General features: G+C 45.8%; 1 protein-coding gene across 10 annotated transcripts in view; it reads left to right on the forward strand.

The window, feature by feature from the left end:
* Positions 1-15,908, forward strand: part of LOC106580110 (acetyl-CoA carboxylase 2) — a 43,348-nt gene that overhangs the window by 16,646 nt on the left and 10,794 nt on the right. For 5 of the 10 annotated variants that reach the window (XM_014160783.2, XM_014160782.2, XM_014160793.2 and 2 more), the window contains 29 exons: positions 65-274; positions 505-675; positions 910-1,071; positions 1,179-1,342; positions 1,668-1,818; positions 1,934-2,037; positions 6,035-6,116; positions 6,324-6,469; positions 6,608-6,758; positions 6,881-7,015; positions 7,345-7,491; positions 7,789-7,977; positions 8,665-8,765; positions 8,869-8,957; positions 9,065-9,189; positions 9,533-9,646; positions 9,842-9,955; positions 10,047-10,136; positions 10,232-10,350; positions 11,566-11,589; positions 12,139-12,279; positions 12,707-12,806; positions 13,109-13,219; positions 13,463-13,519; positions 14,010-14,051; positions 14,183-14,398; positions 14,578-14,733; positions 15,038-15,241; positions 15,692-15,847. In XM_014160783.2, coding sequence (XP_014016258.2) covers positions 65-274; positions 505-675; positions 910-1,071; positions 1,179-1,342; positions 1,668-1,818; positions 1,934-2,037; positions 6,035-6,116; positions 6,324-6,469; positions 6,608-6,758; positions 6,881-7,015; positions 7,345-7,491; positions 7,789-7,977; positions 8,665-8,765; positions 8,869-8,957; positions 9,065-9,189; positions 9,533-9,646; positions 9,842-9,955; positions 10,047-10,136; positions 10,232-10,350; positions 11,566-11,589; positions 12,139-12,279; positions 12,707-12,806; positions 13,109-13,219; positions 13,463-13,519; positions 14,010-14,051; positions 14,183-14,398; positions 14,578-14,733; positions 15,038-15,241; positions 15,692-15,847 — 3,771 coding nt within the window. The remainder of the gene's footprint in view (positions 1-64; positions 275-504; positions 676-909; positions 1,072-1,178; positions 1,343-1,667; positions 1,819-1,933; positions 2,038-6,034; positions 6,117-6,323; positions 6,470-6,607; positions 6,759-6,880; positions 7,016-7,344; positions 7,492-7,788; positions 7,978-8,664; positions 8,766-8,868; positions 8,958-9,064; positions 9,190-9,532; positions 9,647-9,841; positions 9,956-10,046; positions 10,137-10,231; positions 10,351-11,565; positions 11,590-12,138; positions 12,280-12,706; positions 12,807-13,108; positions 13,220-13,462; positions 13,520-14,009; positions 14,052-14,182; positions 14,399-14,577; positions 14,734-15,037; positions 15,242-15,691; positions 15,848-15,908) is intronic. The other 5 variants (XM_014160788.2, XM_014160787.2, XM_045702964.1 and 2 more) reach the window with 5 other exon arrangements.

Raw genomic sequence — 15,908 nt, forward strand, 5'->3', positions numbered from 1 at the left:
TGTGGTTGAACTTGTTTTTAGTAAATGATCTAACAACAATCATGTGACGGATCCCCATCCTCAGGTGCAGGCGGAGGTGCCCGGCTCGCCCATCTTCGTCATGCAGCTGGCCCAGCATGCCCGTCACCTGGAGGTCCAGATCCTCGCCGACCAGTACGGCAACGCCATCTCCCTGTTTGGCAGAGACTGCTCCATCCAGCGGAGACATCAGAAGATCATTGAGGAGGCCCCAGCCACCATAGCATCTTCCACCACCTTCGAGCACATGGAGCAGGTGAGACACAGAGGAGCTTTCCTCATCTTTAAATTCTCCACTTTGACATTTAGATACTTTTCTCTGTCATTTCCAATTCCATTTGAACAGTTAAAGTGTTAGGGCATGCAATGGAAAATGTTTCACAATGGAATGCCTATCCCTGTTTCAGTCTGTTTTCTTTCGTTTGGTGCCTAATGAACATGTGCCCTCTCTCTCTCTCTCTCTCTCTCTCTCCCTCCCCATGTCAGTATGCAGTGCGGCTGGCTAAGATGGTGGGCTACGTGAGTGCAGGCACTGTGGAGTACCTCTTCTCTGAGGACGGGAGCTTCCACTTCCTGGAGCTCAACCCCCGTCTGCAGGTGGAACACCCATGCACAGAGATGATCGGAGACGTCAACCTGCCCGCCGCCCAGCTCCAGGTACGCTTCAGCCAGAGGTCAGGGGTCACACCCTGGCTATCACAGCCTCGTGATTTAATCTCTGGCCCTTTGACTTAGTCAACGGTCACATTCCAGGTTATATTTTTCCGCAGTCTCAGTAAAGTTGCTATGTCATATTAATGTGGTTGTTGAGATGATATGTTCTGGAAACCCTAGGGACTGATTGGGGATAGACCATGTTGGGCCTAACTGGGTCAGTTTCCTTTGTTGTAGATAGCCATGGGGATCCCCCTCCACAGGATCAAAGACATCCGCGTGCTGTATGGAGAGACGCCTTGGGGGGACACCACCATCAACTTTGAGGCCCCCGACTGTGTCCCCAGTCCCCGGGGACACGTCATCGCAGCCCGCATCACCAGCGAGAACCCAGACGAGGTGTGCATTCTTAATTCTACAGGGCTGGCCGGCCATATTCTAAACAAGCGATGGCATGGTTTCTGTAGGCTCACAACTGGCCCGTTCTCTCTCCTTGTAACTCGCAGGGCTTCAAGCCCAGCTCGGGCACGGTGCAGGAGCTCAATTTCCGCAGCAGTAAAAACGTGTGGGGCTACTTCAGTGTGGGGGCTGCTGGGGGTCTGCATGAGTTTGCTGACTCCCAGTTTGGCCACTGTTTCTCCTGGGGGGAGAACAGAGAGGAGGCCATTTCGTGAGTTTTTCCTTACCTTGTTGTGCCGTAGACTATCAGTGCTTCCGATGATGGTTCTATCGACCCCTAGCCCCTACTTCCTAGCCACTCCTGGAGACCAGAGAGGATTGGATAGGTGGAAGCAACAATTCCACCCGGCCAATCAGAAGGCAAGGTGAAGCTATTATCGTAAGACTTTTCCAATCCTCAGATCTCCAGGAGCGACTAGGGTGTATGGGTTAGGCCTGGTTCCGTTTGGAATGCAGCATGAGTTAATGGTGTGTGTGTTGGTGTCTTACTGTACCTGGGTGGTGATAGTGGTGGTGGTTACTGTGTGGTGGTGCAGGAACATGGTGGTCGCCATGAAGGAGCTGTGTATCCGTGGGGACTTCAGGACCACGGTGGAGTACCTCATCAAGCTGCTGGAGACTGAGAGCTTCAGGAACAACGACATCGACACCAGCTGGCTGGATAATCTCATCGCTGATAAAGTTCAGGTAGAGCACCCTTGTGAAGTATGAATGTGAATCTTAACCATTTCAATCCTGTAAATCTACTGTTGGTCAAAACAAATCTTCTAACGTGCTTGTGTGTGGTGTGTTTTCCCCGAAGGCAGAGAGGCCAGACACCATGCTGGGCATTGTCTGTGGGTCGTTACACGTGGCAGACGCCAGCTTCAGGAAGAGCATGTCTGACTTCCTGCACTCACTGGAAAGGTATCCCTACTACTTTACTGACTTTGTTGTCCCCTTATTGTCCCCTTTTGTCACAGTTTCATGTACACGTTTAAAGTGCCGTTTTAAATAACAAAACAAATTGACAATACAACTTTCATAACAGTTACATACCAATAAAAAGAGACTAGCCTGCTGGCCTTACTGGGTGGATAGGAACATTAGCCCCAGCTATTTAGGAGGGATATCACACCCGGCACAAATGATTGTCTAGTTCTGTTTTTCCTGCCGAGGGGAGTAGTTCAAAGTCCAGGTACAGGGGGTGGCTTGGGTCTAAAATGATTTTGTGAGCCTTGCAGTGGGCCCTGACTTTAAAGATCTCCTCCAGGCCTGTCTGTTTGACTCCATGTACCTTGCTTACTGTGGCAGCATAATACTCTGGCTGTGGCATTGCCAAACCAACAAACAATACAAAAAGTTAAAACCCTCTCATTGGAAGATTTGTAAAACAGAGTCCGTATAGTCGTCTACATTAGAAGACCCCTGCTTTTTGAGAAAGTACAGTCTTTGACTCTTTTTGTAGATCAGGTCTGTACATTTACTCCACTGAAGCTTATTGTCCAAGAGGACACCCAGATATTTGTATTCCTCTACAATCTCTATGTTCTGACCTCTGATACATCTGATAGATGTTGCAGAGGTAGGTGTTGTTCGCTTCCTGAAGTCTACGCACATCTCTTTGGTCTTGTTGGTATTGAGGACCAAGTGTGATTGGTCACACCACTCTACAAAGTCATCTAGGACCGGGCCATGGTGTTCCTCGTCGTCATGCAACAGGCTGATCAAGGCGGTGTCATCAGCGAACTTAACGAGGTGTCTGTCAGGATGGGAACTAGTACAACTATTAGTGTACAGGACTGGGAACAAAACACATCTTTCAGGAGAGCCTGTGTTGGTGGCGCGTATGTCCGACACGTGGGGACCTACTTTGACCTGCTGTGACCTCTGGCTCAGGAAGTCCAACAGCCACAAAACCAGGCAGAAGAAAAGTCAACAAACAGAACTCTGACATGGGATTTGGCACCCTCTAGATGTCTACAGACCATGTTGAGGAGTGTAAGAATGGCATCATCAACTCCTCTGCTGGGCTGATAGGCAAACTGAAACGGGTCGAGGAACTTCTGGGTGATGCTGAGAATGACTTTTCACAATTTTTCTCAAGGCATTTCATTACTAACGATGTCAAGGTGACAGGGCCGTAGTCATTCAGCACAGAGGGATCGAGCGATTTAGATGCTTTAGGAATGGGTATTATTATTGAGGTTTTCCGCAATACTGGCACGTGTTGCTGGTCGAGCGAGGATTGGAAAATGTCTGTAAAACACCAAGCCAATTGTTCAGCACAGTGCTTTAACACTCCTGAGCCTGTGTGCATTACACCCCCTGAACAACTTCAAAACATTGGCCTGTTTAACACCAACCCTCAAACATTTGTAATGATGCTTCCATTTGTTTTACCTCCGACACAAAGTCGTCAGATTAAAATCTTGAGAAGAAAACATTCAGTTCATTTGCCATGTTCTGTCCCTCAGGTCAGCACTGGTTTTTCCCCTGCCTATGTAGGGGGCACTAGCCATGGATTTAATCCATTGCCAAGCCACCCTTGAGTTTCCTGAGGAGAGGCTCCTCTCCACCCTTTGCTTGTATGCCTCCTTGTCCACCAGTAGGTCTTTTGACCTCACGTTGTATATCTCTTAAAGCCTGTCTATCACCCTCAGCATAAACTGCCTTCTTCCTATTAAGTAGGGATTTTTAGAGGTTTTGATAGCCAAGGCTTATTTTTAGGGAAGATTTGACAGGTTTTAGTAGGCACAACTGACTCAACACAGAAGTTTACATAGTCTGAAACAACATCTGTGAGTTCATGAAGATCGGAGCTGCTGTCCTCATACCTCCCACAAAGTACAGTCAAAACACCCTTGGACACCAAATACAGTTGAAGTCGTCGGAAGTTTACATACACTTAGGTTGGAGTTATTAAAACCCGTTTTTCAACCACTCCACTAATTTCTTGTCAACAAACTAGAGTTTTGGGAAGTCGGTTAGGACATCTACTTTGTGCATGACACAAGTCATTTTCCCAACAATTGTTTACAGACAGACATTATTTCACTTATAATTAATTCACTGTATCACAAATCCAGTGGGTCAGAAGTTTACATACACTAAGTTCTTCTGTACACTTCTGGCCCTTCTTTGGACACTGTGTTAACAACCCTCCAGACGAGCTTCAATGCCATTCAACTCTCCTTCCGTGGTCTCCAACTGCTCCTAAATACAAGTAAAACAAAATGCATGCTCTTCAACCGATCGCTGCCTGCACCTGCCCGCCTGTCCAGCATCACTTCTCTGGACGGTTCTAACTTAGAATTTGTGGACAACTACAAATACCTAGGTGTCTGGTTAGACTGTAAACTCTCCTTCCAGACTCACATCAATCATCTCCAATCCAAAGTGAAATCTCGAATCGGCTTCCTATTTCGCAACAAAGCATCCTTCACTCATGCTGCCAAACATACCCTCGTAAAACTGACCATCCTACCAATCCTCGACTTCAGCGATGTCATTTACAAAATAGCTTCCAATACCCTACTCAACAAGCTGGATGCAGTCTATCACAGTGCCATCCGTTTTGTCACCAAAGCCCCATATACTACCCACCACTGCGACCTGTACGCTCTCGTTGGCTGGCCTTCGCTTCATAATCGTCGCCAAACACATTGGCTCCAGGTCATCTACAAGACCCTGCTAGGTAAAGTCCCCCCTTATCTCCGCTCACTGGTCACCATAGCAGCACCCACCTGTAGCACGCGCTCCAGCAGGTATATCTCTCTGGTCACCCCTAAAGCCAACTCCTCCTTTGGTCGTCTCTCCTTCCAGTTCTCTGCTGCCAATGACTGGAACGAACTACAAAAATCTCTGAAACTGGAAACACTTATCTCCCTCACTAGCTTTAAGCACCAGCTGTCAGAGCAGCTCACAGATCACTGCACCTGTACATAGCCCATCTATAATTTAGCCCAAACTACTACCTCTTCCCCTACTGTATTTATTTATTTTATTTATTTTGCTCCTTTGCACCATATTATTTATATTTTATCTCTGAACTTTCTTCAAACTACAAATCTACCATTCCAGTGTTTTTCTTGCTATACTTTATTTACTTTGCCACCATGGCATTTTTTTGCCTTTACCTCCCTTATCTCACATAATTTGCTCACATTGTATATAATCTTATTTATTTTTTTATTTTTTATTATTATTATTATTTTTTATTTTTTCTACTGCATCATTGATTGTATGTTGTTTTACTCCATGTGTAACTGATTTCATTTGATTTTCCCATGATGTCAAGCAAAGAGGCACTGAGTTTGAAGGCAGGCCTTGAAATACATCCACAGGTACAGCTCCAAATGACTCAAATGATGTCAATTAGCCTATTAGAAGCTTCTAAAGCCATGACATATCATTTTCTGGAATTTTCCAAGCTGTTTAACGTGTATGTAAACTTCTGACCCACTGGAATTGGGATACAGTGAATTGTAAGTGAAATAATCTGTCTGTAAACAATTGTTGGGAAAATGACTTGTGTCATGCACAAAGTAGATGTCCTAACCCACTTCCCAAAACTCTAGTTTGTTAACAAGAAATTTGTGGAGTGGTTGAAAAAACGAGTTTTAATGACTCCAACCTAAGTGTATGTAAACTTCTGACTTCAACTGTACGTACTGTATATATTTTAAGGACACAGTGTATTTTTAAAATGGGTATCTTTTTTGGTATTAGTCCTTCAGCTAGTTAGATCGAGTGTCTATCTACCATATTTCTTACACCAGTCCTATGCTTTTAAATCCTTGGTGGGGAGCGAACACCTCTGTAAGCAGCAAGAGAATCTCAATGTCTCCCTAGCCTGTCTTATTACTGTAACGCTTGTTCTATGTACTTTTCTAAATCCAGTATGTGAAATGTCTTCTTGTAGAGGCCAGGTGCTGCCTGCAGCCAGTCTGCTGAATACTGTTGATGTGGACCTGATCTACGAGGGGGTCAAATACTGCCTCAAGGTAGAAGAACCTGATGTAACACCTCTTTCATTCTTGACTGAACTTCCTCATTCTCTCAGGGACAAATCCTAACCAGTCAAGGTTTCACTGAGTCATGCACTGATGTCAATGGGCGACTAAGTGAAAATGTGTCTTAAGTGGAAGTTAGGTCTTGAGGGGCGGATCCTATCAACCAATTCAACCCCAACTGTGTTTTATGACTGACAGGTAGCTCGCCAGTCCCCCACTACGTACGTCGTCATCATGAACGGCTCGGACATCGAGATCGACGTCCACCGGCTGAGCGACGGCGGGCTCCTGCTCTCCTACAACGGCAGCAGCTACACCACCTACATGAAGGAGGAAGTGGACAGGTGAGACTTCCTGTCCATCTCAAATCTGAATGGATGGATGGACTGGCCATTTTAAGTCGATACTTTCAAAATGGTCATAATTTGTCTCACTTGGGAGTTGATGCTCCATCATGAACGTATGCGTTTGTAACCCTCTAGCTACCGGATCACTGTTGGCAACAAGACGTGTGTGTTTGAGAAGGAGAGGGACCCCACGGTGCTGAGGTCATCCTCTGCTGGTAAACTCCTGCAGTACCTGGTGGAGGATGGAGGCCATATCTGCGCCGGGAACTCGTATGCGGAGATCGAGGTGAGCAGAGGGTTCCATGAGAACATACTGTATGTTTACCAGTTTGGGTAAGACAATTAGATCCTCATTTAGATTGGTAGTGTGTGTGAGCACATGGACTGACTTCTGCGTTATGGTTGCAGGTGATGAAGATGGTGATGACGCTGACGGTGGTGGAGTCGGGCTGTGTCCACTATGTGAAAAGGCACGGGGCGGTGCTGGAGCCTGGCTGTGTGGTGGCAAGATTGGACCTGGATGATCCCAGCAACATCCAACCAGCAAGTCACCCATTCACCAACTTCTATACAACTCTGGCTGCGTCTGAAATGGCAACCTATCCCCTATATACTGCACTTGGCCTATATCGGGAACAGGGTGCCATTTCGGACGCAGCCTTTAATACAGCTATTATAGGAGGCAGCCTTTTTAAGAAATATCATGTAATACGATACAAATCACATAGTACAAAAAAATGATGCTACACGTTTAAAACACACGTCATGTAAATCATACACTTTCAGTCAGTCAATCGCAGGGTGGCTTGGTGGTCAGGTCCACATTTGGAGGCTGTTTTTATCCGATCCCCATCTTCCTGTGGATCTCCTAGGTGGAGCTGAACACGGCCTCCTTCCCGGCCCAGCAGCCGCTGCCCATCGTGGGGGAGAAGCTCCACCAGATCTTCCACATGGTCCTGGAGAACCTGGTCAAGGTCATGGCCGGCTACTGCCTCACCGAGCCCTACTTCAGCAACAAGGTGAGGGCCTCCACCCACTGCAGCTGTGCAGCGCGTACCAATACAGTGGCTTACTGCTTTTTTCCAGTTCGTCGTTATTAGCAGACGATCAGATCTCACAACATCCCAAAAAAGTGCTTTAAGTTCTCTGGAACCACGTCATTCTTGGATGATTTCTATAAAGACGTGTATGGAACGCAGGCAATAGAATGGCATGCCTTGTGCACACTGTAGAATAGGGATTTCGGTCAAGCTGTGGGACGGGGGGGTGTTATTGGGGTGTGTGATGGCAGCATGTCCCCCCCCCCCTGCCTGCAGGTGAAGCAGTGGGTGGACACCCTGATGAAGACCCTGCGGGACCCCTCGCTGCCCCTGCTGGAGCTCCAGGAGTTAATGACGAGCGTGGCCAGCCGCATCCCGCCCAGCGTCGAGAAGGCCATCCGCAAGGTCATGGCCCAGTACGCCAGCAACATCACCTCGGTGCTCTGCCAGTTCCCCAGCCAGAGGGTGGGTGACTTAGCCTTAAGCTATAGCTAACGCTCAAAGTATCTGGAACTTTTCTAATGGTGTGTATTTGAATCAGGGGTTGGAACCGGTTCAGGGAACAGAACCGAAAACTGGAAAATAACAATATTCTTTGAAGAACGGAAACAGAACCGGGTACAAAGTTCCTCCATATTAGCCACTAGTATATAGGAATCTAGTAGAATATAAAGAATTATGGAATTCATTGAAGTAATGTTAGGCCTTATGCTAATATCCTAAACGCATTATAATGCAAGTCATATCGTGAGGCCCAGTGCTTCAAGCCAGGCCTCCTCCGTGCCCGCCCGTCTCTTTTCGCTCTCTCCTCACCCTGCAGAATTTCAGTCGCATCTCACGCCCAGCACTTGTCTGTATGAGTCAAGCATGTAAACTAGCTTTTCCGGTCTATAGAAAACAGCTCTATCTCTACTGATTGGTGGAGTAATTTAATGCGCTAAATGTAAAAATGATGTTGCTTTTTGTAGTTAAAAAAGGAACAATATAAACCGGTACCCTTTTTTTTTCCTGGTTCAAACCGGTTCAGAACTTTTATGCTGGTTAGAACAGTGGAATGAAACGATTGGAAATAAGTTGGGTTCCAACCCCTGATTTTTGAACCCAGGTCTGCTCTACAGTACACTTGGTGAATTGGTTTCCCATCCATTTCAGATTGCCTGTATCTTGGACAGCCACGCAGCCACCCTTCAGAAGAAGGCCGACCGGGAAGTGTTCTTCATGAACACTCAGAGTATCGTCCAGCTGGTGCAGAGGTCGCACTTCTCTTAATTCATTATCTGAATCATTGCTCCATGACATGTACGACTTCAGATAGGATGTTGGATTGTGATAGTGGGTGGATGAATTTGCCCGCAGGTACCGCAGTGGAATCCGAGGGTACATGAAGTCTGTGGTGCTGGATCTGCTCAAGTGTTACCTTCAGGTGGAGACGCAATTCCAGCAAGGTGATTTGGTGTTTCACTGTGGATATAATTGAGACAATATCCTGCTGTTTATGACTTATTTTATATCGCGGTGATGCATTATGGCCACATTTTCTTTTTGTGAACAGCTCACTACGACAAGTGTGTGATCAACCTGAGGGAGCAGTACAAGCCTGACATGACCCCTGTGCTGGAGAGCATCTTTTCTCACGCTCAGGTCTCCAAGAAGAACATCCTGGTCACCATACTCATCGTAAGGCTACTCTCTCTCTCTCTCTCACTCGGCTAAACACCCACAGCTTCGCGTCCACTTGATGAATAACAATGAAATGAAGCTTAAACATAAATTCAATATAAAGGGAACTGCATTGCGCTAATGTTTTTGCTGTTTTGGAGGGGTCAACCAACGCAAACTGCAAACTGTTCCTCTCATTGACTTTGTCACTGGGTAATGAACCCACACTTTTTAAAAATGGTGTAATTTTCAGTGTAGACACCGCAGTTTTCCTTCATCTGCAATTGATGGTGACGGGGACATGTTTCAAGGCTCACCAATGCTAATAGGAAGTGTGCTGTGTGTCCCTGGTGACGTTTAGGATCAGCTGTGTGGGCGGGACCCCACCCTAGCAGACGAGCTGATGGTCATCCTGAATGAGCTCACACTGCTCAACAAGATGGAGAATGCAAAGGTGGCACTGCGTGCCAGACAGGTACGTTTCGCAACCGTTTGTGCCGAACGATGTTTTCGCACAACGAAATGTACCGTTCTTCAACATTCTAAGACCCCCAGTCAGTCTGTTAAGATGGTAGATGTAATTCACTTAGATGGGCACTACATATTGTATGTAGTTTAGTAGCTTCAAAACAATGTTCTGAATATTGATGGACAAGTGTGTATTTTGCAGGTTTTGATCGCTTCCCATCTGCCCTCTTATGAACTGAGGCACAACCAGGTGGAGTCCATCTTTCTGTCTGCCATCGACATGTATGGACACCAGTTCTGCCCAGAGAACCTGAAGGTGAGCGTCAAGTATTTCTCCAAAACAGCTATTTTGTTTTGTTATACTTCCGTAAGATCCGAAGGATAATATTGCTTTTGTCCTCGGGCAGAAACTCATCCTGTCTGAGACTTCCATCTTTGACGTCTTGCCCAATTTCTTCTACCACTCTAACCGGGTGGTGTGCATGGCTGCCTTGGAGGTGAGCATAGTGAACAGCGTATAAACCTGACATGGCTTCTTCCTGATGTAGATTTGAGCTAAGATGTCTGCCTACCGTGGTCCCCCTACCTATAGGTGTACGTGCGAAGGGGCTACATTGCTTACGAGCTGAACAGCCTCCAGCATCACCAGTTGCCGGACGGGACGTGTGCCGTAGACTTCCAGTTCATGTTGCCGTCGTCCCACCCCAACAGGTACCCAGACACCAGTTCTCTACCAGCGTCACAAAGCAGCTCTACATCAAACGTAACCTACAATGTCCCAACTCTGGAGTTGCCACTTTCAATACAAGGTTTCCATAGCTGCCAACTATCCCCGGTTAAAAAGTATTGAGTTGAGAAAGAAGGGACACGGTGGGTGCAATTTGAAATAGACAGGAAAGATGGTTAGTTTACAACCTAAAGTTACAACTGTGCCATGATGATAACTGTTGTTAATGAAAAGAAAGTTGGTTATATTTAGTTAGCTAATTTACTTTTCACCACATAAGGATTTGAATTATTCTCAAGCGATGGGAATGGAAATCTTTTGTATATTTGTTAGTGAATGAGCCAATCGTTGTATTTTATCCTTTTAAAAAAAAAAAATTTGGTACGTTTTTATACCATTTCTCTGCAGTCCAGTATTCCTCTGGTTCTCATTGATTTGCTCCTGTTTCCCATTTCTCCACATCAACAAGCGAGAGATTCACCCGAGTGATTCACTCAGCGCGCGCCAACACGTAATCCACTCAACTCTACATGCTCAGCATCTCTGAGAACGTGTTCAGTCTCTATACTGAGAGCACTAATAGGGCCTGTGAACCCTGGTCATGGTACAGTCTGTGTGCTGCTTCCTTTTGTGTAGAGCAGTAGATCATCTTTGTCCTTCCTGACACCCCCATAACCCTCTCCCCTTTGGGACAAGCCCTTCAATGTAATCGTTTCTCCGCTGCCATTTTAGGGCAAACCGTCAGACATAAGTAAACTATTGGGATGGACTCAAGATGCCAAAGCTCCATTCCACAAACCAGGAAGCTGACTTCCGTTTTGGTTTAAACATTTTCTTACAGGTTATTTTTATCTTAATTTTTTGATTTTCAGTTGCGAAAATTCAATTCACTGAAAGTCAGGCCCAATTGCAAGGAATTGACTTTCGGCTTTCCCCTCTCCTCTGTCCTGTCTTGTTAGAAGTCAGGTTTTGTAATTGCAACTTGATAAATCACAATGGATCTCAATCACACCCAGTAGTTAAAATAAAATGACTCATTTGCTGCTTTTAACATTTTAACTTCGGAATGGTTTTTCATGGTCATTATTAATGTGCAAAGCTAGAGTATGCCATAAAGTGCTTTGACACTAATAAGAATGCATTGTGGTCAAGGTGGATGATCCACTGCTTACATTCACCTGTCAATGATCTGATTTCAGAGGGAGCAGCCCTACTCTGAACAGGTAGAGTACAGCTCCTCCTTCCAGGCAGCCTGCCACACTGTGTCTGGCTCCGTCTGTGTATGTCTCCTAGCAATGCATGGCTGAATGCGCTGTTGTGCTCTTCCCCCATCTTTAAAAAAAAAAAAACCATAAACCTCTGCCCAAGGACTCTTCCAACACGTCCTTCCTAATTTATATTCTTCCCATTTTTTTTCCTTTCTCAACTTTCATAGAGATGTAGCTTTTGAGAAGCATATGTACTTTGTCTGACCTACTGTTTGCAATGTGTGTTTTAAACCCCCTTTTTTTGTGACAAAAAGCGCAAAAAGTATTCTCCTGTTGCAGATTTGACCCTCATAGGCCACTATAGTAATCTGCCCGGCCTCTTTCAATCAACCATAGTCAGTTATACACAATCAGTCAGTTCATTTCAAACGTATTATCAAACAAAACAAATGTATTGTTATGCTTTGTGGAAAGAAAACAGGTACAGTATGCTATACCATTACTCCCAGTGCCCACCCCAACCCTACCCAGGAGTCACCAGTGTGTTGTCCTCCCTTCCCCCAGGTTGGCGATGCCGGTGAACAGTGTGGGACAGTTTGAGATGAGGCGGCAGGGTAGCGAACTCTTCCTAGATGGGGTTTTCTCTCCCCCCTGTCAGCGCATGGGAGCCATGGTGGCCTTCCAGTGTTTCGAAGACTTCAAAAGGTAAAAAAACCCAGAACAACTCTTGGATGTCTTGTAATATGGGGTAATAATAAGCCTTGTCCCGACCTGAGGCGAGTTCAACAAGGCTTCTGTTTGCAGCTTACATGTTGTCACAATTTCAGTTGAACGATTTGAATGAACATTCCAAAATGTTATGGTGAAACATCAAACAGCTACTTTTTTGGATTACTGTGGCTTTCTAGCGACAATATTCAAACTGTAAACGACTTAACTATTCCTACTAATTATAGTAGAAAGTCTACATGGCCACTTGATTATTTTTAGTGGAAGTTTAGACCCGAAACAGACATTTACGTTCGCGGCACACAATCTTCTCAGGCTGTTAGCCAACTTTAGCGAACAGTCGCGGTTAACACAAAACAAATGGAATATTGGGTGTATGTCCATCTGCTGGGTGTGTGTGCAGGAACTTTGATGAGGTTATCTCCAGTTTTGCTGACCCGGTTCTGGAGAGCCCGCTTTTCCCCGAGGCCTGCTCCAGCCTCTACGAGGAGGATAACTGCAAGGTGACCATGTGATGGGATCGTGTTAGAGGCTTTATGGAATTGTTGCTTCTGGGGGTGCTCTCAAGCCACAAGGGGTCTACTAAATGGCCAGAAATATTGGCGAGAAAATACCTCGTTAGAACAACAACAAAAATGTATTGTTTGCCTAAAACGAATCATTTGTTTCATTAGATAAGAAATGGATATTATATAATATTGACATCTTTGCATATGAACTATACAGCTACAATCTGAGTGTTTTGTATACGAGGTGAAGGCTGACATTTCTCACTAAGCTGTGATTATTTCCCCGTGCGCTCCAGCAGAACATGAAGGAGAACCCCATCCACATCATCAATGTGTCCATCAAGTCAGCGGACACGGAGGATGACGATACCTTGGTCACAGCCTTCGCTGCCTTCGCCCAGTCTAAGGTCAGCAGCACGGTTCATCCCACCAAACTCTCACAGTATAATTATGTCTGGGCTTTTTTCTCATAGGGGTGAATCCTAGCTTCTGCTCACGTTGACTTTGAACTTAGTCTCCCATTGACCTCAACACAGGATGAAGTGAATATTTGACTTAAGTGGAAGTTAGGATTCTCTTCATTATTCTCCCAGTATGTCCTATGATTTCTGCACCAGGATTATACTTGATATGATCATTTCTTATTACAGAAAGTGTTACTCTTTGAGCACGGCATCCGAAGGATCACGTTTTTAGTCGCACAGAGGGTAAGATGTTTCTACGAGACCATTATGAAATAGCCTCGTACGACCATCCTGGTCTCGCAAGCTTCCATTCTGTTACATGGAATCCATGAAGCGAAACGGATTGTAAGTTCGCGAGATCGAGATGGTCGTACGAGGCTACATTTTGAAATATCCCTTTGCTGTTGTTGAATACGACTGTGAATAGTGCTCCGTCATCTCTTACTATTAATCTGATTTGACTTACTATTAACTTAATTTTAATCTACTTTGGATTTACTATTAATATACTATTAACTTAATATTAACTTACAATTAAACTATGGCTAATAAAAGCACGGTCGTTTCCATTAGTGCACACCGCAGCAAAGCGTTTTGCAACAGAAAACGAAAACAAGCGTTTCTTATTGGACAACGTCAGGTAGTCCCTTCCTGTTTCCGTCAATTTTCTTCCATTTGGTGCCTAATGAATACGACCAAGATGAATCTAATTTTCCTCTTTGATTTTTACCAGAGGGAATTTCCCAAGTTCTTCACTTTCAGAGCCAGAGACGGGGTAAAAAAAAAAACTTCTTTACAATTGTTTATTTTTTATTTTTAACAATACCCAGACATTTGTTATACATGAACAGCCTTAAAACACTAGTAAACCCACTCTCTCTCCACCTGTGTGCGTGTCTCTCTCAGTTTCAGGAGGATCGTATCTACAGGAACCTAGAGCCTGCTCTGGCCTTCCAGCTGGAGCTGAACCGCATGCGTAACTTTGACCTGACGGCCGTGCCCTGTTCCAACAGCAAGATGCACCAGTACCTGGGTGCCGCTCGCGTGCAGGAGGGCGCTGAGGTCACAGACTACCGCTACTTCATCCGAGCCATCATGCGCCACTCTGACCTCATCACAAAGGTACAGGAGGGAGGGGGGAATAAACGCCGCAAGGAGGTCCCTTACAAAAAAATCTCTTCTAAACCGGAGTTAAAAATACATGTATTGATTTTGCTCCCTTTCATTGACGATAAATAATTTATCTTGCTTGGAATATGACTTTTCTCTCAAAACGCTAGCACCCCTTTCTCTCTGTCCAGGAAGCGTCATTTGAGTACCTACAGAACGAGGGTGAGCGTCTTCTCTTGGAGGCCATGGATGAGCTGGAGGTGGCCTTCAGCAACACCAAATGGCGCACCGACTGCAACCACATCTTCCTCAACTTTGTCCCGACCGTCATCATGGACCCCTCCAAGGTCTGTGTGCCTCTGCTCTCTGTGCTGTTGGCTCCTCTGAGACAAGGGATTTTGACAACAATCCCATTTAGTAATAGTCCATCTTAAAGGGGCTTATGTGACTCCTGAGCCAAAAAGGGTTCCATAAATGGACAGAAATATTGCCCAGAAATGACTTCATTGGACAGAAGGGGCACACCTGCCCATACCCACGAGGAAAAGCATATCTTGTTTGCCTAACACAAAGGATTGTGGGGTTTCATGAGCCAGTTAAAGTGACGTTATATCATGATGTGTGTGTGTGTTGCCAATCTGTGTCCTGTAGATTGAGGAGTCGGTGCGCTCCATGGTGATGCGTTACGGCAGTAGGCTGTGGAAGCTCCGGGTGCTCCAGGCCGAGCTGAAGATCAACATCCGGCTAACGCCCACTGGGACCGCCATCCCCATCCGTCTGTTCCTCACCAACGAGTCCGGCTACTACTTGGACATCAGCTTGTATAAGGAGGTCACAGACCCCTCAACGGGACAGGTAGGCCGATCAGGAAGAGCACTATAAACCGGTACGCAGGCTGGGATCAGCTCACTGGCACAGATCGGTGCACAATGCGCAGCCAGAGAAATAGTGTTGAATTAGCAGTGCAGCAGGGTCTACAATTTGCTGAACGCTTCACAGGGTATTCCTGTGGCTCAGTTGGTAGAGCATGGTGTTTGCAACGCCAGCATGGTGTGTGCAACGCCAGGGTTGTGGGTTCGATTACCACGGGGGGCCAGTACAAAAAAAAAATGCATTGTATGAAATGTAAGTCGCTCTGGATAAGAGCGTCTGCTAAATGACTAAAATGTAAATGTAAATTCCTGAAAACTATATGGATGCTTCACAAATAATTTATAAATTATTCTTTCTATTTCAGTTTCTCTATCCATTCGATGCAATGAGCTGCAGCTGACCACTGACCTCCGTCTGCCCTCTGACCTCTAGATCATGTTCCAGTCGTACGGGGACAAGCAGGGCCCTCTGCACGGCATGCTCATCAACCATCCCTATGTCACCAAGGACCTGCTGCAGTCCAAACGTTTCCAGGCCCAGACCTTGGGCACCACCTACGTCTACGACTTCCCAGAGATGTTCCGACAGGTGGGGGTTCCTCTCTCTTTTTGACACTTGACCCTTTTTAACTGCAGGGACTTTTTGTTTT

The sequence above is a fragment of the Salmo salar genome, chromosome ssa20 (assembly GCF_905237065.1).
Source record: "Salmo salar chromosome ssa20, Ssal_v3.1, whole genome shotgun sequence".
NCBI classification, from domain to species: domain Eukaryota; kingdom Metazoa; phylum Chordata; class Actinopteri; order Salmoniformes; family Salmonidae; genus Salmo; species Salmo salar.